Genomic DNA, 22,839 nt, shown 5'->3' with positions numbered 1-22,839 from the left:
GACGAGCCGCCCCTTCGCCAGGATCACGGCGCGACATCCCGGACGCCGAATGGTGGTGCCCGTGGCAGAAGAGGCAATGATCCAGCTGCTAGCCACAGTCGGACTCACCTCTCCATCGAGCGTGACGTAGAAGACCGCCCCCGAGCTGTGGAGCGACAAGGAGACCCGCTTCCTTCTCCGCCTCGCGAAGAAAGGCACCCCACTCTGCCTCCTGTCACGCACCTGACACTCGGCGACCGCCTTGGCCGCCGGGAAGGAGTCGGTGAGAACGACGCCCGCCATCGGATCGACCGCCTCAATCATTCCTTGGTGCTAGAAGAAGAAGACGCGTTGGGCCCACCCTGTTTCGGCCTGCGAATCCGAGACGAGCCTTTCCCTCGAGGGTTCACGCTCCCAAGAGATACGCCCAAGTACACCGGCTCCGTGAAGTCGGAGGACTGGCTGGTCGACTACTCCATGGTCGTCAGCATAGCGAACGACAACAAGCGTGTTGCTGTGAAATATGTCCCGCTCATGCTCCAGGGCACAGACCGGACGTGGCTTAACAGCCTGAAGCCCCGCAACATCAACAACTGGGTTGATTTCACTGAAGCCTTCATTCGCAGCTTCACCAGCACGTACAAGCGGCCTCCCAAACCCCGTCAGCTCTCCAAGGGCCCAGCAAATCGACTCGCGACTATCTCACGCGCTGGGCCGAGCTGCGCAACTCCTGCGAAGGCGTGCACGAGGTGCAGGCCATCGAATACTTCACCGTCGGGTGTCGAGAGGGCACCCTCCTCAAGCACGGACTCCTCTGCAACGAGCCGACGACTCTCGACGAGTTGCTGATCATCACCGACAAATACGCCACAGCTGACTCCTCCATGAAGGCGGAGATCCAAGTCTATGCATCCGGCAAGGTAGCTCCTCAGGCTCCTCGGACCCCGGCTGGTGACACCAGTCGGCGACAGCCACCGAGCGACCACAAGCGCAAGGCCACGTAGCCGGCTTCCACCAGCCGGCAGGTGGCGACAGTTGAAGACCAACAGCCGGAAGGGCAGCCTCCGCCCAAGCGTCAGAAGGGCGGCAAGCCCAATTAGTTGCCCGCCTTCTCATACGAGCAGACTCTTGACGCCCCTTGCAAGTTCCATAGCGGCGTGAAGGCGTCCAACCACACCATCGGAAGTGCCATTGGCTCACCCGAATTGCCAAGGGAGATGGACTCCTGCTCCTTCGCCTGCCGGCATGCCGCCTCCTCCACCCCAGCAGCCGGCGGTTCGGCCAGTCGGCGCCATACAAGATGAGTATCCTATGGAGCATGGAGCCTATGTCGTGTTCACCAACGTGGCCGACGACAGGCGCAACAGACGGCAACAGCAACAAGAAGTACATGCAGTGGTGTCAGAGACTCCAGAGTTCATGCACTGGTCTGAAAAGCCCATCAGTTGGAGTAGGGCTGACCACCCGGAGGTGATGCCCTCCCCTAGTTCTTATGCCCTGGTCTTGGATGCCACCTTCGCAGCAGAGAGGCGGGCAGCTCGCTTCTCCCGAGTCCTGATAGATGGCGGCAGTAGTATCAACATCCTGTACCGTGACACAATGAAGAAGTTGGGAATCAAGCAGAAGCAGCTTCATCCCTGTCGGACTGTATTCCATGGCATAGTTCCTGGCCTTTCCTGCTCGCCAATTGGCAAGACCCAGATCGATGTTCTCTTCGGGGACAAAAATCACTTCTGCCGAGAGTCAGTTTGGTTTGAGGTGGTGGACCTTGAGAGCCCCTATCATGTGCTACTTGGCCGGCCTGCTCTGGCCAAGTTCATGGCGGTCCCCCACTATGCTTACTTCAAGATGAAGATGCCGACTACCAAGGGAATCCTGACCATAGTGGGAGACTACAAGAAGTTGTTCACCTACGCTGCATACAGCAGCCGGCTGGCCGAGTCCCTTGTGATTGCAGCTGAAAAGCGGCTCCTTGACCGGGTTGTGGCGATGGCAGGAAAGCAGCCGAAAATGTCACCCACCCCCAAGGAGTCGGAAGTTGAGGGCTCGTTCAAGCCGGCGAAGGAAACAAAGAAGATACCCTTGGACCTGGAGAGGCACGCTGTCATAGGTGCAAACCTTGACAGCAAATAGGAAAGCGAGCTCGTCGATTTCCTTTGTGAGAATCGGGACATCTTTGCATGGTCTCCCAAAGACATGTCGGGAGTTCCGACGGATTTCGCCAAGCACAAGCTACATGTCCGACCTGACGTCAAGCTGGTCAGGCAGCCCTTGCGCCGCCTATCAGAAGAAAAGAGAAGAGTTGTTGGAGAAGAGATAGCCCGGCTTCTAGCAGCCGGCTTCATCATGGAAGTATTCTTCCCAGAATGGCTGGCCAACCTAGTTCTTGTGCTGAAGAAGAATAAGCAGTGGCGCATGTGTATTGATTATACCAGCCTCAACAAAGCTTGCCCCAAAGATCCCTTTGCTTTGCCAAGAATTGACCAAGTGGTAGACTCCACAACCGGATGCGAGCTGTTGAATTTTCTGGATGCATACTGAGGGTACCATCAGATCAAACTGAACCCAGCCGACAGGCTGAAGATCGCCTTCATCACGCCATTCGGAGCCTTCTGCTACCTGACAATGATGTTCGGCTTGAGAAATGTCGGCGCCACGTTTCAGCGTTGCATGCAGAAGTGTCTCCTCAAGCAACTCGGCAGAAACGCCCATGTTTACATGGACGATGTGGTGGTGAAGACGAAGAAGCATGGCATGCTGCTGGAAGACCTCAAGGAAACATTTGAAAGCTTGCGCCGATTTCAAATCAAACTCAACCCGGAGAAATGCGTCTTTGGAGTACCAGTCGGCCAACTCCTCGGCTTCATGGTCTCAGAGCGTGGCATAGAGTGCAACCTTGTGAAGATCAAGGCCATCAAGAAGACGGAGGTGCCCACCTGACTGCTGGACATACAGAAGTTCACCGGCTGCCTGGCATCCATCAGTTGTTTCATCAGTCGGCTGGGCGAGAAGGCTCTCCCCCTGTACCAGCTCATGAAGAAGACCACTTTTTTCGAGTGGAATGACAAGGAAGACGAAGCTTTCCGACAGCTCAAGAAGATGTTGACCACCCCGCCTTTCCTAGCGGCTCCGACTGATAAGGAGCCCATGCTCCTCTACATCGCTGCCACAGTCGGGTGGTCAGCATAGTCATAGTGGTGGAGCGCAAGGAGGAGGGCAGAGCACTGCGGTCCAGAGGCCGGTGTATTACCTCAGTGAAGTGTTGTTCGCCTCCAAGCAAAACTACCCCCACTATCAGAAAATGTGCTATGGTGTGCACTTTGCCGCTAAGAAGCTGAAGCCTTACTTTCAAGAGCACCCAATTACTGTTGTCTGCACTACTCCGCTTGCTGAGATCATTGGAAGTCGAGATGCTTCAGGCCGAGTGGCCAAATGGGCCATAGATATGCCCCCCTACACCATCTACTACCAGCCTCGCACCGCCATCAAGTCACAAGCGCTGGCCGACTTCCTCGTCGACTGGGTCGAGACCCAGTACCTGCCGCCAGCGCCAGACTCCACCCATTGGCGGATGCACTTTGATGGATAAAAAATGCGCACCGGTCTGGGAGCCGGCATTGTCCTCACCTCTCCCAAAGGCGACAAGCTCAGATATGTGCTGCAAATCCACTTTGCCGCCTACAACAACGTAGTTGAATACGAAGCACTCATACACGGGCTCCCTCTTGCCAAGGAACTCGGCATTTACCGGATCTTGTGCTATGGTGATTCTGACTTGGTGGTCCAGCAGTCGTCAGGCGACTGGGACGCCAAGGATGCAAATATGGCAATCTACTGCTTCCTCGTGCAGCAACTCAGTGGATACTTCGAGGGGTGTGAGTTCCTCCATGTGCCAAGAAATGACAATGAGCAAGCAGATGCCCTGGCACGGATCGGCTCCACCCGACAAGCAATACCAGCCGGCGTCGCCCTACGGCGCCTCCTCAAGCCGTCTGTCAAGCCATCACTAGTATCAGACTCCATCTTCGTGCCGGCCCCTCTCGAAGCAGTCGGATCCGACTTGAGGGCCCCATAAGCTGGCGCGGGGACTTCGGCAGGCGGCCCGGGGACTCCAGAACCCGGCCCGGGGACTGCAGCAGTTGGCCCGGGGACTTCTCCAACTCAATAGGCGGCAGATAGCTCCAACCTGCCACCTCCCGGCCCAACCACCCTTGTACAAATTGCAGTCATGATAGTCAAAGAAATAGTAGCACCATCATGGGCTCAACCCATCCTCAACTTTCTGGTGAATAAAGAACTGCCGACTGATGAGATCTCAGCCCGACAAGTGCAACGACGGGCAGCAACATACACCATCGTCAACAGAGAACGGGTGCGGTGCAGTGTCACTGGTGTGTACCAGCGCTGCGTGGAGCCGGACCAGGGCCAAGCAATCCTCAAGGATATTCATCAAGGTGAATGTGGTCACCATGCGGCTTCAAGATCACTTGTTGCCAAAGCTTTCCGCCATGGTATTTTCTGGCCGACTGCTCTAGAAGACGCCAAAGACTTGGTCCAGAAGTATAAAGGGTGCCAGAAGTTCCGTTCCAAGCCAGATCTGCTGGCTTCTGCACTCAAGACCATTCCCATCGCCTGGCCCTTTGCCGTCTAGGGGTTGGACATGGTGGGGCCATTCAAGACGGCTCGCGGTGGCATGACTCATTTGCTTGTCGCTGTGGACAAGTTCACTAAGTGGATAGAAGCAAAGCCAATCAAGAAACTGAATGGGCCGACTGCCATGACTTTCATCGCCGACATCACCACTCGGTACGGCATACCACACAGCATCATCACCGACAACGGCACAAACTTTGCCAACGGAGCCTTGGCTTGTTTCTGCGTGACACAGAGCATCCGACTGGACTTAGCATCCGTTGCCCATCCGCAGTCAAACGGCCAAGTGGAGCGAGCAAACGGCCTCATCTTGTTCGGCATCAAACCCCGACTGGTCGAGCCTCTAGAGCATTCGGCCGGCTGCTGGCTCGATGAGCTGCCAGTCATCCTCTGGAGCTTGCGCACAACTATGAACAAATCAACCGGCTTCACACCCTTCTTCCTCGTCTATGGTGTTGAAGCCGTCATCCTGACGGACATAGAATTCGACTCCCCACGAGTCACCATGTACACCGAGGCGGAGGCCAAAGAAGCAAGAGAAGACGGCATCGACTTGTTGGAAGAGGGCCGGATGTTGGCACTCAGCCGGTCCGCCATCTACCAGCAGAGTCTGTGCTGATACTATAATCATAAGGTCAAGCCAAGATCCTTCCAAGAGGGAGACCTTGTGCTCCGGCTGATACAGCGAACAGCCGGCCATCACAAGCTCTCGGCACCTTGGGAAGTCCCTTTCATCGTCAGCAAAGTGTTGGGCAATGGTTCCTACTACCTGATCGACGCTGAGAAGCCCAGAGCATGCAAAAGAGACGACTCAGGCAAGGAGACGGAGAGGCCATGGAACGCAAACCTCCTTCGAAGATTCTACAGTTAAAGCAGTATGTATCACGCTATCTTTTGTATTAAGTACAAAGACTCCGGGTCCTCGAGAAGAACTCAGGGACTACCCTCTTTTATCTATATGATAAGAATTATGCCCATGAATGTGTTGTTCCATTATTTCGCCTGGCATCGGGCTCAACTAGTCGGCCTGGGGGGCTCGCCGCCTTCTACTATGTGCCGTCTCCTGCAGTCGGACAAGTAGTATGTCGGCACCAGAGAACTTCTCCAGGCAGAAACCGCAGCTCGTAGAGCAACTGTACGGTGGACAGGAGTTGCCAAAGCGGTGCCCATATGAAAAATGGCTAAGGAAAAAAGCGCACATAGCCGAGGCCGGCATCCCGCCTACTCGACCGGCTGCTGAGCAGCCGGCCGACCGGCTTCTGCTTACCTTGCGGACACTCCAAACGGCTAAGTACTTGCCCTCCCACAAGTAGCTAAGTACTCAACCCAGCCGCAGTCTGCAGAGCGGCTATTTGGCTGGCAAGAGGGTAGCCAAGGGAGGGCGGCAAAGGAAAGAAGCAGGGAGCAGAAAGCAAGAAAAGTCATAAGTCGGCAAACAAAGCATAATCCGTGACAAAGAGTATTTACATAGCAAAAGGCCTATTGGCCAGCATTCAATAGAGTTTGAAATACACCCCGTGGGTGGAATTGTGCAAATTTATCAAAAATTTGTCGAGACCGATAAACAAGGAAAATAAAGGTGACGACCTAAGGAGCAACAGAGGGCTCTGGCTGGATGGCGATGTCAGCGGCATCGGTTGGTGGAGCGGATGGCTGGACGGTTGAGTCGGCGGCGCCGGTTGGTGGAGCAGACGGCTGGTCGGTCTCCGCCTGGTCGCCTCCAGCAGCAGTTGGCGCACTTGAGCATGGATCGTTGCTCGAGGCACGGTCAGGTTGAGGCTGGCTGTCCACCCCAACCTCCGGCGCGTCCTCTTCACTTTCCTCGTCCTCCGCGTCCTCCCCTTCATTGTCGGAATCGATCACCTCGGCCGAGTCCCTGCTGTCCTCCGGATTCAGCCCGAACCACTCTAGTGGCGTCTCGGCACCGTCGTTAACCAGCTCCGGGACAAAGACGCTGGTGTCGGTGTAGTCGCCGATTGCCGCTGCCCACCTGACAAGGTCGTCCTCCACCGCCACCAGCTCCTCCTGCCCCTCCAGCCGAAACATGGTCCGCTGGGCTAGATCTAGCCCAGGATACCACGCCTTGATGAATTCCAGAGCTCGGCATGCTCCAGCCCAGGCCGAAGAGCCCTTCCAGGCCTCCAGGCGACCAGCCGCCACCTCCAGCCAGTCAGCAGTCCGACTGGGTGTGTGTGGAGCCGGCATGCCTGGCCAGAGGGCGGAAATCGCCTGGGCCCCGACACGTTGACGACGACGCATCATCTGGTGAGCCGGCCGAAGGCGGGCCTGGATGCTGAGAAGCTTCTCGCTAAGGGTCCGGGAAGTGTCAACGGCAATCTGCACGCCTTCTTCCCTCCGCTCCTTGCGAGAAGCCTCAATGGCCTGGTTCGCGACAACGGAGTGTCCTGGGAAGAAGTCTGCTTGGGCGAAAAAGCAAAGAAGCCAGAAGTTAGAAGCCAACAGTCAGCCTGGATAGAGGCCGGTGATTCAAAGAAAGTAAAAAGAAGAAGTTTACCGTCGACCATGTCCTCGATGCTGCCGAAGCCGGCAGTCAGCTGCGCCTCCTTGTCAGCCCATGCGGAGCGCTCGGTATCAAACTCAGCGAGAAGGTCGGTTCTTTCGTCTCTGCCTCCTTCTGAGCCGTCTTGAGACGCTCCGTCTGCTCCGACAGCTGCGTGACCAGTCGGTCACGCTCCTCGGCTAGCTTGCTGCACTCCGCCTCCTTGACATGCAGCGCGGTGTTGGCCTCGCCCAGCTGCTGCTGCAAGGCGGCATTGGCCTCTGCAAAGAGAGAAGAAGAAAGAACATTAACACTCATCAAGGAAGGGATGCAGTTGCCGGGGAGATCCGGCATGACTGCTCAGCAGTTGCCGGGGAGATCTGGCACGACTGCTCAGCAGTCGACCCGAATCTCGGGGACTACAGCCCGCGGGTGCGCTATCACGCCCCCACAGAAAAAGAAGTCATCAATAGTCAATAAGATAAAATACAGTTGTCGGGGAGATCCGGCCCGACTGCTCAGCAGTCAGCCCGAATCTCGAGGACTACAGCCCGCGGGTGCGCCCCCGCGCCCCCACGGGGAAAGGAAGCCAAGACTTACTCCGGCTCTCGGACAAGTTGGCAGTCTGCTTCTCCAGCTCCCGGACTCCGGAGTTCAAGGCGGCCGCGCGAAGGTTGTGGTAATCCTGCAATAGGAATGTCAGATGGAGTTAGCATTTGATGCTTGCAAGTTAAAGTTCCGGACCGCCTGCTTAGTAGCCAACCCGAAACTCGGGGACTACACCCAGTGGGTACGCTGGCGTGCCCCCACCAAACAATAAGAAGATCAAAAACAAAGAAGTGAGAAGCATACCCGGATGGCTGCTCGTGAGTTCAGGAATGCCTCGTTGCACCACTTGAGGGCGTCAGCTTCAGCCCAGAGCTTTGGTGTGGACCTCAAGGGCCGCCTGGTTCAAGGCTCCCGTCCCGTCTCCGCGCACCCAGCCAGAGGGCGCGGCGCTGGTCGCCTCGATGTCCAGGACCGACGAGCTCGTGACGCCGGCCTCCAGCGGTCATGGCACCGAGGCAGCCTTCGCAAGACGGCGGCACAGGAGTGTGCGGGCCTTAGGAGGGGGCCCGTCACCATCTCGTTCCCGGCTGGTGGCGCCGGCGGGGCGGGTGGCTGCCTGTCTTGCGTTCCGCTGGTCGGCGGTGGCGGAGGCATGATGACGTCCGGCATGGCGACGTCGCCGCGCTCCCTCTCCATGATCGGTTGCTCGTCGCCGGCCCCCTCAGTCGTCGCCACAAACTCTGGCAGAGGCGGCGCGGAGTTTAGGGGAACCACGAGCAGCGGCTCCTGGCGGCACGCGGCCTCCGCAAGTCGCTCCTTCGCCGCGGTGTCAGCCTCCGCCTGCGCCAGCTTCCTCAGCACAAACGCCTCCTCCTTGTCATCCTCCGCATTCTCCAGGCGGGCGGCTTCTTGCTCCTCGCGCACCTCCCGCGCGTTTCGCTCCTGCGCCTCCAGGAGGTCGGCGGCCGGATCAATTCACCGGGTGGTGGTGGAGGTCTCCACCGACCTGATGACCAAGGCGGCGGCCACCTTGTTAAGGGTAAGCGGGGCCCTGAGATAAGAGAGCAAGGCAAAGAAATTTTTAGGCCGGATCGGCAAGAAAGGGATAGCGTAAGAGAAAATACTTACGCCGACAACTGCCTCTGAAACTTGGCCACCTTCGCCGCGGCCTCTTTTTGCCTAGTCGCGGCGGCCGGATTCTTGGGCTTCTTCGGCGCGCTGCCAAATAGGGCGGTGCCCTGCTTTCGCTTGCACTTACCACCTCGAGCGAACGGCTCAGCGGAGGGGCCTGCGCCTGTGTTAGGAGCGCCTCGGGCGGGGCACGGCTCGTCTTCCTCGTCATCATCGTTAGGCCAGGTCTCCACGCCGCCCCCTTCCTCGAAGCCGCATGCTCGATCGCCGCCGCCTACGGCGTCGTCCTCCAAGGCGGTCGCCCCCAAGTCGGGGTCGTCCACGTCGCTCACCTCCCGGTCCGGCTGGTAATCACCACCCGGCCCCACGATGGAGGCCGTCGCCGAGGACATGTAGATCTGCGCTCCAAGGAAGGACCACTTCATACCAAGATCAAGACTGAAGCACGAACTAAAAAGAAGAAACTAAGAGACTTACGGCAGGCGGCGGGTTGTCATGGGAGTACGGCCGCTTCCCGAACCGCCAGGACCCCTCCGACACCTTGAGGTCGGTAATCTCATTCACCATACGGGCCACCTCGGCAGTCGGCATCTCCTTCGTACACATCCGGCTCGGGTCGTGGTGCCCGCTCATCCGACAGATCAGATGAGGGCGGCTTTGGAGCGGGAGAACCCGGCGCTTGATGAAGGCGATCAGCAGGTCGAACGCCACGAGACCCTCCGCCTCCGTCATCACCCCAAGCCGGCTGATGGCAGCGGCCGTGTCGGCCGCCACGGGCTTTGGCTTGTAGCCCCAGTTGGCCCGAGGCCCAATAGGGGGGCCGGCCTCGTAAGGCGGCAAGTTGATGAAGTCAACCGCCGGGTCGACGTTCTCCACGTAGAAATATGATTGCTGCCACAGTTTCACCGACTGTGACAGCTTGATGACCGGGAAGGCATTCTTCTTCGACGGCCGGCGCACGGCGACGAAGGCGTCGCACTCGGCCGCCGTCTCCTTGGCGGAGGTGCCTAGTTTGGCGTAGAAGAAGGCTCCCCACAGCTTGATGGTGGGGAGGATGCCGAGGTAGCCCTCGCATGACGTGATGAAGGCGGACAGCAGCATCATGGTGTTGGGCGTCAAGTGGTGCGGCTGGATGTGGTTAAACTCCATGAATGAGCAGAGAAACCCGCTCACCGGGAGGCCAAAGCCGCGGAGGAAATGTGAGCGGAAGACGACCCGCTCGTCTCCCTGTGGCGCCGGCTAAATCTCCTCCTGCGGCGGCACCCGCACCTTGACGAAGGCCGCATTGGGCATCCGGCACGTGGCCCGGAGGAAGGTGAGGTGATCCTCGATCACCGTCGAGCCGTCCTAGTCTCCTACCTTCTCGCGCGCCATGCCGTCCGGGCGGAGCTGCGCGGGGAGGAGGAGCTCGACGACGGCAAGGTGCAGTGGCGCTATGGCGGGCACTGAGCAGAGGCAGCAGAGAGAGAGAGGAGGAAGAAAGAGTGGGGAGGAGGGCGCGCGTGCTCCGCCGTTCCCCTACCTCCCCCTACTTATAGCCCTCGGGCTGCGAAGCCGAGGGGGCGGGACGTGGGATTGTGGGATTAACTGCGCCCGTGACCCCACGACCCCCTGATTACTACGCAGAGTTACTACGCAGTAACTCCTGCAGGAATGGCATCCGCCCGTCTCGGCCGCAGCGGATCCACCTGCGTGCCGAGGCCTAGTGGTGGCGGGCCTGACCCGCTGTCACGTCCCATCGAGAGCACGGGGTGGCAGGCTGGCCAGGCTGGCGTGCGCCGCGTGGCGTGCTCGTGGCGGGCGGCAGGCCTGGGGAAGCTTAGCAGGCACGCCATCTGTTTCCCGCCTTGGTGTTCGAAATCGGCGGACGAGCCCGCCTTGTCAAATCGGCTCCGGCAGCGGCGCGTCACAAGGCGGACCAAGCGTTCGATCAGAGCGCGGCAAGACGGGAAGCTGCTGAAACCTCGCGGACCGTCAACCGCGACGCCTCACCGTCTTGGGGGACTACTGTCGGAGTAATGGGCCACGGGTAGCCTAACCCAAGTCCCTGAGCCTTTCAATACTTTGGGCCGGCTTCGCCCCAAGAGACACCAGCATGAAGCACCGCCTTCCGGTGGCCGGCTAGCTCAACGGCCGGCTGCCCGAAGACGGCTGAGTACCAGCAGACGGCACCAAGACAGGCCGACTCCTAGCAGGCGGCCTCCGTAGAGGCCGGCTTCTAGCAGGCGGCCACCCGGTGCCCTCAGAGTCTGCGCCCCTCATCAAGAGGACAAGACAGGATGAGGCTACAGTGTAGCCCCTCGCCCCCGAATTCTGGGCTTGGCGTGGCTACAGTGCCTCGTACAGGCGGAGATCTTCGCACGGCGCGACACTGTTGCCACTTCCCCCTTGACGTCATTCCTGACAGGCGGAGCCCTGTTCCCACAACGGCCTGTTGGTACAGCCTGCAGGCGGCGGGCCCTATCGGGCAGTGAGAGCTCGGAAGGCGGCGGAAGCCAGACCAGCCGGATCTAAGGGAGGCCGATTTCCAACAGGCGGCCAGTTCCTCCCTCTAGGCCCGAGCACCATTAACCAGATGGGGCGAGGTGTTGCTACAATGATCTTCCCCCAGGCGGCGGGACTGTAGCCACGCTCCCCTGACCAAGCCCGCGTCATTAGCATCACAGCTACAGTGATCAGCCACCAACCAGACCCGCCAGCCGCGGGGGCGTCCTGTCGGCTCCGTACCAGACCAGTCAGAAGGGCCCACCAGGTGGCGGGCCCCAGCTGTCGGTGGAGAAGCCGGCGACCCAGAGACACTGACAGCCGGTTGGGCACCCGGCTAGATCACCATTGTACCCCTAGGGGTAGGCCTATATAAACCCGCCAAGGCACCCATGCAAAGAGTTCTGAATCTGATAGAACTAGACTCATACCTAGAGGAGGAAGAGAGATAGCCTTGCCTCCTTCCGCCTTTAGCATACACCTCGAGGAGCACCATTGTACTCACTAGTGCCTAGTGATCATGCGGAGACCCCGCAGAGCAGGACTAGGGGTGTTATCTCCTAGGAGAGCCCCGAACCTGGGTAAAGTGCGCCGGCGTTCGTGTCTACGCCTCATCCCGCTTCCAGGCACCGGTGACGTTCTACTCGCTCCCACCATGATAAGCCATCCTTTGGCATATGTCGCACCCAACCCCCGACATAGATCATCTCTACTTTGTACTCCACCCAAACTCAATAAATCACAAGCAAGAGCAGAGTTCTATCTATCAGGAGAGCCCGAACCTAGGTAAAAACTCATGTCATCATTACTATCATCTCTAAACTCTTAGTTCGAGACCCCTACCCGAGATCCGTTGGATTTAGCTCCACCACCATTTGCCCGACCTGGTCTCAAAAGCTCTAGGCCGAAGCCCACCATGTAAGCCCACGGACACGAGCAACATGAGGCTGCACACGTACTCGCACCAGGTCGAGCGCCCCATCAGCATGTGATTCTCGCCCATCACCTACGCCGAGCGTCGAGATCCGTTGGCAAGTCCCTTGACCACATGTTCGCGGGAGGAACCAGACGCCGACGTGGGCCCCGCCGCGGCCGTCGACCGCGCGAGCTTTGCTGGCGACGACGGAAGGAACGAGGGAGTGGGAGGGGAGGCTGGGCTGGAGGGAGGCGACGCCGCCCGAGTCGCCTCAGGGGCGAGTACCACTCTCTTTTAGGCCCTGGGTGTTGGAAAGGATCTAAATGTGGATAATGGATTATCTTGGTCAAGTGTCACGTAAAACCTAAGACCATTCATGCAATAGAACCATTTTTCATTAGTACAAACAATGGTGGACATATCCTGAAATTTTTTTATGGTACCCTATACTGCTATAGATGAAAGTGAGCAGTATACAATCATCTACGCCGTTGATTTCCCGAGGGCAGTCTCGTCAGATTTCCTTTTTCCAGAATAACGCTAACCCATCAGAAATTAGTGTGTTCTTCCTGGTTGTGATGTCGCCCTGTTCCCCGCCGCCCACTCGACGAGTAGTCGGCTCCGCCGTGGTCGAACTCGCCACTACGTCCTGGCTTCACAGCTCGCCCTCGCCACTGGCCTCCGCCCGCGTGCTTGACCTAGAGCGTCGGACGTTGGTCGACCTGGCCGTGGTGTTCTAGAACCTCCAGCCGCGCCTCGTATCATCCTCATTGTATGTCCACGTCCTAGTCAGTATAAGTCACCTTCTCGACGGAAATGTTCTGTTTTGGTTTGATTGATAGAGTCCATCGATTGGCGGCTTCTGAAATACTACCTCTAATGTCCCTCGCTATATGGCGCCTGACAGTTGCGTGCGGCCCTGCCGAAGAAGAGGAGCTCATTGGAATCGCGCTCAATCCACGGTCATGGCTGAGTAAGGACGCGGAAGAAGATGAGATGCAACGGCGGCGCCGGCAGAGAGGAAGGGGAGCCGGGAGGAGAGAAGGCCTCGTCAAGGAAGACGATGCAGGTGCACTGACGGTGGACGATCATGGCCGGCGGCGTAGCAGCATCGGTCCACGAGCATGGTCAACAATATGGAAGTGACGAGGCGGCCGCTAGAATCCTAGCCGACGGGCGCGTGCTTACAGCCGAGAAGAACAAGTGAAGAGAACGAGTTCGCTCGGTCATGAGGCGGGCTGACTTTTTTTTCTTCCTAAATCACCCTCATGGCAAGTATACTGCTGCACCTGGAGCGGCCAGTGGTACCGATACTGCTGGCGATGGTCCTCGCGCAGTTGAGCAATATGGATGGATCACCACCCTTGGATTTTGATAATAGACGGTCCATATCTATTAGGGGGTACAGTAAAAGAGCTCGTGTTGGAAAGGATCTAAATGTGGATAATGGATTATCTTGGTCAAGTGTCACGTAAAACCTAAGACCATTCATGCAATAGAACCATTTTTCATTAGTACAAACAATGGTGGACATATCCTGAAAATTTTGCTCGTTTTAGTTGAATCCAGCAAACAATTCCAGTAAGTTGGAGAACAATGGGAAGAAGTCACCTTCGTCTTCGTCGCTGTTGCACACCATCATAATCTGCAATGTCATCCCAGTTTATCGGTTCATTCATACCCATTCGGTCACGGGAACAGAAGTACAGACGAGAAGTACAGACGTACTACGTGATAGGGCTAGCTCGGTGGTCTCGAGCTACCCCATGCATTTGGAAAGACTCCATGGAACTCTCCAGGTTTTTTCTGACTTTTATTTATGTCTTCGTCCTCTCGTGTGCATGGCACTTCAATCAATAGTACGACACCGTACATGCAATGATGTGAACAGCTAGCCCTGTTCCAAATCGAAATATACATACAGTACACTCATTTGTACTCGTAGGCAGTATGTATATAGTACTCCGACCGATGGCAACGGAGTGGCGAGTCGGATCACAGGCTCAGAGCCTGCCGTCGGCGGAGGTCCACCTGTCGAGCATGGCGAGGCACTCCTTGGGGCGGTACTCGGGCGCGGTGTGGCCGCCGCCCTTGACGGTGGCGAAGGTGAGGTTGTGGGCGTACTCCGTCGTGAACCCGGCGACCTGCCGGTTGGCGTACCACGGCCGCCACGGCGCCACCGCGGGGTACCCCAGCGTCCGGATCCACGCCTGCGTGCCCACGAAGGTCATGTCCAGGTCGTGGTCGCCGTTGTACACCAGCGCGCGGTAGCCGCGCCGCGTCAGGTTGGCGTGGTAGGGCACGGTGCTGTACACGTCGTGCCGGAAGTGCGTCAGCGTGACGCACCGGCTCCACGCGCCGACCGACCCCTCCCGGATGCCCAGCGTCGCCCTCACCTCCGCGTCGTCCGCCCAGGTGTAGGACAGCCGGTACCCGTTGTCCCGGCACTCCACCGGGAGCGCCAGCCGGTCCGCCTCCTGCACCAGCAGCCTCGCCGACCTTCTCCTCGTGCCCGTGGAGAGGATGCTGCTGATTGGGGTCGTCGGAGGGCGCAGCGCCAGGCCGCACATGGGCTCGAGGATGTGCACCGGGTTGACGGCGAAGGTGGCCATGGTGATCGCCATGAGCGCGTTGGCGCACTGCACGTTCCTGGGCGTCGTCACGAAGTCCCCGCCGCAGCTGCCCTTCGCCGCCTCGTAGAGCTCGTCGGAGATGAGCCCCATGCCGTGCATGAAGGGGACCTTGCCGCCGGAGTCGTACTTGTCGTCGGTGCCGGCGTTGCCCACCAGGTACCCCTTGAGGTTCAGCCCTCCCTTATCCGGCTGGTCGGCGATCTCGAGCGCGGCGACCGGGACGGTGTACCCGGAGTAGGAGTCGCCGCCGATGTAGAGTGGGTTGGAGGCGAACTCAGGGTGATCAGCGATCCACCGCTGCAGGAACACCCGGAGGTGCGTGCCGGTGCCGGTGAGGCTGACGTCGAGGCCCTCCTCGTCGCGCGCATAGGAGAAGCCGGTGCCCACGGGCGCGTCGAGGAAGATGACGTTGCTGACCCGGGTCCACGAGTCCTCGAAGTAGACGAGGCGCGGGAAGCCCTCGGTGTACCCCGCCACGTCGAACTTGAGGGGCCCGATCTCGAAGAGGAGGCCCGAGAGCGCGGAGCAGCCGGGGCCGCCGGTGATCCAGAGGATGAGCGGGTCCTCCCGCGGGCTGCGCTCCGACTGGATGAAGTAGTAGAAGAGCTCGGCGCCGTGCGCCTCGTCCACCTCCACGTACCCGGTCTCCAGGGCGAAGGGCAGCGGGCCGTCGAACCCCTTGACGTGCGTGATCGTGTTCCTCTCCTTCCCCGCCGCCGCCGCCGCCGCGTGGCCGTGGCTGGCGGTGACCACGAGGAGCAGCAGCAGCAGCAGCAGCTTGGCCATGCCCATGCACATGTCCATCTCGAAGCAAATCAGCTGGACAGCGGCGCTAGTGTGTGGAGGAGTGGAGGCAGCTATGTTGCAGCGTGGGAGTGCAAGTGGCGACGCCGTCCAGATGTAACAAATCTGCCGGCGTGAGCGTGAGGACCTAAGATCTTAACGAGACGAACGGCGCACACGGCATATGTACGAGAGGTGCGGTCACTGATCACGTAAGCTACTTGGTCGGTTTCCGGAGAGATCGATCAACCTCGATCGACAATTCATACGTCCGATTGCAACGATGATGAGAAGTAAACTCGCGACCGCGACAGCATACTACACCCCGCAATTTTCTCCGTACGGTTCCAAAGATGCAATCCTGACCGTTTAAAAACACTTCACTTCCCCCTTAAGTCTAATCTCTCGACTCGTCTTCTTCTTTTTTGCGAGTGTTGACTCGTCTACTATTATTCACCTGGAGAGTGTAAAAACCGTTTGGATTTGGGGCCCTATGTTCAAACTGACAACAGTTTCATAAAAAGAACCAAATAATGGTTGGTTAGAGCAACTGCAATAACTTCCCGAAACCAATCGTTTTACGGGATGTCTGTATAATTTAGGGTGAGTTGTCTCACACCTACTTTTCTCAGTTCCTTTCTCCAAAATTATTTTTTCCCATTTTCCATTAAACAAGCATACAAACGGCTTAGGGCCAGCGTCAGTCACAGGGGCGAGCAACGACGCGGCTCAGGGAGGCACGACGGCAAGTGGCAGCGCGTGTCGACGGTGGTTCAATGAGTGGCGCCGCGTTGTGGCGGTTGTTGACACCAGATTTTGGCACGGTCAATAACTTATTTAAAATAGCGTCAAATGGAGAAGTGATCTTCATGAAAGAGTTCTGTATTATCGATATGAACATCTTTGAAGTTTGGGTCATCGCAGTCCGATTTCATCTCGAAGGCCGAAACTATGCTCAAAGTACTAAGATCTTATATTCAGAGTACAGTTTGGCTGATTAAGCCCCCAAGACGACCTTAAATGGAAATATTATCTACATGGATTGTCTTTGTCTCGTCGAAAAGGTCGATTTTGATATAAAAATCGTTCCAATCCGAGTTCGTATGCAAAAGTTAGAGCCATCGGAATACAGCCCTGTCAGGAGGCAAAAAACTGGCGCGCCCCACCAGACAGCCTGTCTGATGGGTAGCGCGAGGATAGCCTGTTTTGCGCGACCGATTTGACCCTCAAGATGACTTCTGATCAAAAAACGTTCAACATAAAAGTTGCTCGTCTCGTCAAAACGGTCAAGATTGTTTTTGGCTCGTTTCCATCCGAGATCTTTTACCACCACAAAAAAAACCCACAAGATGCAGCAAGTTTAAACCGAACAGTTTTGGAAAGTTCGGACAAAACCAATCCGAATTTGACTAGGGTTTTGGACGTGAATCCAAGCCTTTTCCTTGCACGGGAAGTCCAGCCGCCTCTTATATACCTAAAGGGTGACGGCCGATTGAACAACACACAATCGAACAATCATCTACCACTTTTATCTTTTATCTTTTCTCCTTAACCCTAGTTCTTCTTCCTCGTTCTTCGTCTGTTCTTCTTGTTGCAGGGCGGCGAATCTCGAGGCCCTAGGGGCGATCAGGTCGACCTAGGGCAGCCCATAGCCTCCACGCGTCCTAACGGGGTCCCTCCCGGGCGTGTGGGGTTTCGGGTCTACAAAAGCGCCCGCCGGATTGTCTGGTGTACCGCGCTTCCGGCGGGTCTCCTTCGACGTGAGCTGCGGTGCATCACCCCCGGTGTCGAGGGTACACGGCGACGTGTTCGTGTGTGAACACACTTTTTGGCGACTCCGCTGGGGACGAAGCTTTGAACGATCTCCAGCCCGTTCTTGCTACGAAGAGATCGTCATCTAGGGTTTGCAATCTACAAAGGTAACATGAATACCCAATTCACTTATGTAGATGCAAATAATACATATGTTGTTGCTAGATCGTCTAATGAGTATATTGTATCGGCTAGCCCTAGTTTTATCAATCATGCATCTAATTATGTGCAACAGCCGATTCAGAATAATCTTCATGCTTCAACTTCATATAATTTTAGCAACATGCAACATATGTATCCCAACTCCCATGCATCGGCAACCCCACAAATCTATATGCCGATGAACAACATGAGGAGTTCGGTTAATCATGTTGAGACACCCCATATAGGAACTTCCAATAGTATGCAACAAAGTGTTTCGACTTTTTATTCATCGGCAAATAACTTGCAGTATGTTAATCCAAACGTGCCGGTGGATAGGGGAATTGGCCATGCCACTACTTGTTATTCGGCCAATTACCCTCAAACATCGTATGCTACACCTCATGCTACGAATTTTTCGGCACCATACGCAATTGTAGATATTCGTGATTCGGCTCCGCACCTTCATGCTCATGGCCGAATAAGTGAGAATTCTACCAGAGCGCATGTGTCTTTACCTAGTAAAGTAGCATATCATGTTGCCCCTGCACAATTACAGAAATTCGGCAACACACCATTGCCGAAAGCGTCTCAAAGTATTGGGGGACAATCCGATGAAGATTGGGCTGAAATTGGTCGAAAAAAGCTTAAAGATAGACTAGCTACAATGTTTGCTGAATTTAGACAAGAACAAGCAACCTTGCAAATCAAAGAAAGAAAGAGCGGTGATTCGGATAACAAAGTTAATTCGGTTATTAAAAAAGCCGAATCAAATAATATGTGTACCGAATCTATCAAAGAAAAAGAAAAAGAGGATGCCAAGGCATTGGAGAGTCATTCAAAAGTGGAACAAAGTATTATTCAAGTGATACAACCATCATGCTCTCCCAACGTAAGTGAAGAGGTATGTCTAGCAAGTGACTTGCCTATCTTCCGATTTGGTCGCAACTTTATTGTCGATGCTTCTATAAGAAAAATTCTAATAAGTAATTTTGAAAGACCAATGAAGAAGGGTAATTTACTTGTTAGCAACAAAATTGTTATAGACTATATCGGTCAACCCATTGCACCATTTATAAAGACCGATAATGACTTATTGTTGTGGCCAAAGCTTTCCCCGTTGCTTTATCTAAAGTTCATATCTAGTTGGGTAGCTTTGCTTATTTCTTACTTGGCTTGCACTTTGTCTCAATTGAGACATGTGTGTTCTAAATATTTTCGTATCGGAAGTTTAAAGCCAAGGTTAATTTCTTTTGAGAAATCCGATGCTAATATAATATCTTATCCAAAGACACCGGAGATAGAGTGGAAAACACAATGTATAGCCGAATGGGAAGATTCTAAATCTGAACCATTCGTTTGCTTATCTTCAAAGCCGTTCACACAGCAAGATCGGCTAGAAAGCAAGAAGTTTACCTTCAATTCAAGCATGTGTGACCAAATATTTGATTTATTGCTGAAAAATAATTACATAAGAATTCTTGATCACCATGTCAAGCCATCAGTTCAAGGACGAATGTATTGTAGGTTGCATCATTCGTTCAAACATAATTTTGAGGATTGCAATATGTTTCGTCAAATAGTTAAATCGGCCATTGAAAAAGGACGATTGAAATTTGTTGAGACACCAAGAGATGACCAGTCTATTCCGATTGGTCTCGATGGCAGAAAGTTTTTGCATCGGCTGCTTCAAGCCGATCCATTTAAAGAGGAGGTAAAAACTGCAGGTGATGGGGTCAAGCTTTCAAGTAAAGAAGTTGTTGAAGAGCATAATGAACATAATTTTGAGGGCGAGAATTCCATCGAAGCTACAATGGAGACGCCAAGGACTGGGGGCAGCAAGCAAATCCAATGATTGGTGCAAGCACAACCAAAGGAAACAAAGGCCGAAATAAGCGCAAGTGTAAGAGATCAAAAATCACCTTCGCTGAACTATTGGATAAATATCAAAAGAAGAGTGAAGAGAAGAATGCTTATCGGCCAAATCATGCAAAGAAACCAAGATCACCCCCAAGGCGCAAATATGAGGATTGGTATTGGCAAAGTGATAATTTTAATGCAACATATTCATATCCTTATTTTGGGCCGCCAATGCCAATGCCGTGGATGCCTCCCTATGCTCATATAGATACATATTCATCATGGGACAGGTATGATACAAGGGCACATTCTCCATCTTATTCTAGACCATCTCACCAATACTATGCAGCTCCAAGGAGATCAACATTTGAACAATCACGCGTCAAAGACCGTTTCAATCATAAAGAATCGGTCTGGTGCACAAGGAAGAATAAGGAGGTGGTCGAGCAAATCTACCGCGTCAAAAGAGATGGTCGTAAGAGTGCCACTTCAGATATGATCTCAAATGAAAAAGAGCCAATTAAAGTGTTGACATTGGCTACAAAAGGCAACGAGGCAAGTCAATCAAGTGCCAAATCTGAAGGGAAGAAGTTGAGAGTGCACAAGGTAAAACAAGAATTGCCATTACTTCAAATAAAATCGCAGCTGGGATGCCCACTCGACTTATCGTATTGGCAAAAGAAGGAGTTGCGGAAGCTTAGTGCACAAGAACTTGAAAAGAGAAATATGGCGTGGGTTCCCAAAGTAAATATTCAAAATAAGAATTATGTGCGAGCTTCCTTTACAAGGAGTGCGACAAAGGTGAAGAAGGAAAAGAGTGAAAGCTACGAAGGACCAAGCCGAAGGTTTCAACATCTTCGGTCCACACATTATCCATTTTCTTCAACAATGCCGTTGATGCCTATGCCATGGAATTCTTCATCAGGTATGGTTGGTTACCCTCAATGGGCTTATTTTAATCCATGGATAAAATATAATTTCTTACATCATGAAAGGGTATTACCAAATCATTATATGTTCGATTAGCTTCACTTTTGTTGCTAATCTAAATGGCCGATATATACTTATCGTCTTAAGAATATGCAAAATGGCCGATGGAGTGTTGACATCGTCCTTAGAACAAGCCATGCGGAAGTTATTTTTCGGCACACAAACTTTGCCGAAAAACAGGGGGGCATGTGTTGACACCAGATTTTGGCACGGTCAATAACTTATTTAAGATGGCGTCAAATGGAGAAGTGATCTTCATGAAAGAGTTCCGTATTGTCGATATGAACATCTTTGAAGTTTGGGTCATCGCAGTCCGATTTCATCTCGAAGGCCGAAACTATGCTCAAAGTACTAAGATCTTATATTCAGAGTACAGTTTGGCTGATTAAGCCCCCAAGACGACCTTAAATGGAAACATTATCTACATGGATTGTCTTCGTCTCGTCGAAACGGTCGATTTTGATATAAAAATCGTTCCAATCCGAGTTCATATGCAAAAGTTAAAGCCATCGAAATACAGCCCTATCAGGAGGCAAAAAACTGGCGCGCCCCACCAGACACCCTGTCTGATGGGTAGCGCGAGGATAGCCTGTTTTGCGCGACCGATTTGACTCTCAAGATGACTTCTGATCAAAAAACGTTCAACATAAAAGTTGTTCGTCTCGTCGAAACGGTCAAGATTGCTTTTGGGCTCGTTTCCATCCAAGATCGTTTACCACCACAAAAAAGATCCGCAAGATGCAGCCAGTTTAAACCGAACAGTTTTGGAAAGTTCGGACAAAACCAATCCGAATTTGACTAGGGTTTTGGACGTGAATCCAAACCTTTTCCTTGCACGGGAAGTCCAGCCACCTCTTATATACCTAAGGGGTGACGGCCGATTGAACAACACACAATCGAACAATCATCTACCACTTTTATCTTTTATCTTTTCTCCTTAACCCTAGTTCTTCTTCTTCCTCGTTCTTCGTATGTTCTTCTTGTTGCTGGGCGGCGAATCTCGAGGCCCTAGGGGCGATCAGGTCGACCTAGGGCAGCCCATAGCCTCCACGCGTCCTGACGGGGTCCCTCCCGGGCGTGTGGGGTTTCGGGTCTACAAAAGCGCCCGCCGGATTGTCTTGCGTACCGCGCTTCCGGCGGGTCTCCTTCGACGTGAGCTGCGGTGCATCACCCCCGGTGTCGAGGGTACACGGCGACGTGTTCGTGTGTGAACAGCGGTGACCCGGCATCAGGACGAGGCGCGCGCCCTGAGCTTTTAGGCGGTTTTCTACCCTCCAAAATATATGGGAGGGTGATGACGGCGACGCGCCTTCGGCTCGCTTCAGTGCTTGTAGTCGCCACTAGGTGGTCTGTGGGTCTGGATGTAATTTTTATTATTTCTGATGTCCGTTCTACTGGCATGATTGAAAATGAATAGATTGAAAGTATTCCCACCAAAAAAAGCGAATGGAAGTTGGGATGAATTATACGGGATCCCCTACAAACAGGGGTTTGCAGGATCTGTTGCAGGGCAATTTTTACCTCAACTTCCTGGTAGTTTTTTTTATGAATACAAAAGCTATTGGAGTTGCTCTAAGGAGGGTGGCCATACCCCGAGCTATCAGGGATCAAACCTTAGGTAATGCACATTTTTTTCAGCTCAAGGCAATGTTCCTGTCAATAGCTAGTGTATGTGGTGACTTCATCGATTTTGAAGCTCCACAACTCTGACCCCATCCTCGGTAGGTGTTGTGTGATGTGTGAGTGTATGCATGTGTGAATCTACCTTGTAACTCCTCGGTGTTTCTAAAAAGACTCTTTGATGCATATGATCGCCTAGTCAATAAGATGAGTTAAGAAACTTGGGCAAACGAGGAAAAGTTTGATAATTATCTTTGTCAAAAACAAAGATAATTTGAAAAGAAAACTAGGGGAAAAAATCATTTGCAGAAAACTAAGATAATTTGAAATGAAAACTAGGAAAAGGTGATTTAAAAAAATTAATGCGACCAAAAACAAGAAACCAGTTGTGTACAAAACAGCAAGCTTACACAAGGATATTTTGACTTGAAATTGATCAGAAAACAGATATAACGATAAAATGTTTAGAAAAATGTGGAACAAAAAGATTCTAAAAGTTTTGAGAGCTTTCAAAAGTAATAGTTGTTTATATCTAGTCCGATGTTCAAACTAAAAATGGTATGATAATGTCACGACACCATGACTTGTCAAATTAGGGCAAATGAAGTAGAAAACAAAATAAATAAACAAAATATTGAAAAGAAATATTTTGTCGAAAACTTAACTAACTCGAAAAGAAAACAATGAAAACTGATGTTAAAATTTATAAATATATGCAAACAAAAACAAGAAACTAATCGTAAAAAATGTATAAAATTATAGAAAAAGTATACTTTAAAATTAAAATT

General features: G+C 53.6%; 1 protein-coding gene across 1 annotated transcript; it reads right to left on the bottom strand.

Annotated features, from left to right (window-relative positions):
- Positions 1-13,853: 13,853 nt before the first annotated feature.
- LOC123116587 (serine carboxypeptidase-like 2) lies at positions 13,854-15,790 on the bottom strand. Its single transcript, XM_044537525.1, has one exon. The coding sequence runs from the start codon at positions 15,647-15,649 to the stop codon at positions 14,216-14,218; it is 1,434 nt and encodes a 477-aa protein (XP_044393460.1). The 5' UTR covers positions 15,650-15,790; the 3' UTR covers positions 13,854-14,215.
- Positions 15,791-22,839: the final 7,049 nt, after the last annotated feature.

The sequence above is a fragment of the Triticum aestivum genome, chromosome 5B (assembly GCF_018294505.1).
Source record: "Triticum aestivum cultivar Chinese Spring chromosome 5B, IWGSC CS RefSeq v2.1, whole genome shotgun sequence".
Taxonomy (NCBI): domain Eukaryota; kingdom Viridiplantae; phylum Streptophyta; class Magnoliopsida; order Poales; family Poaceae; genus Triticum; species Triticum aestivum.
This window is presented reverse-complemented; position numbering and strand designations above follow the sequence as displayed.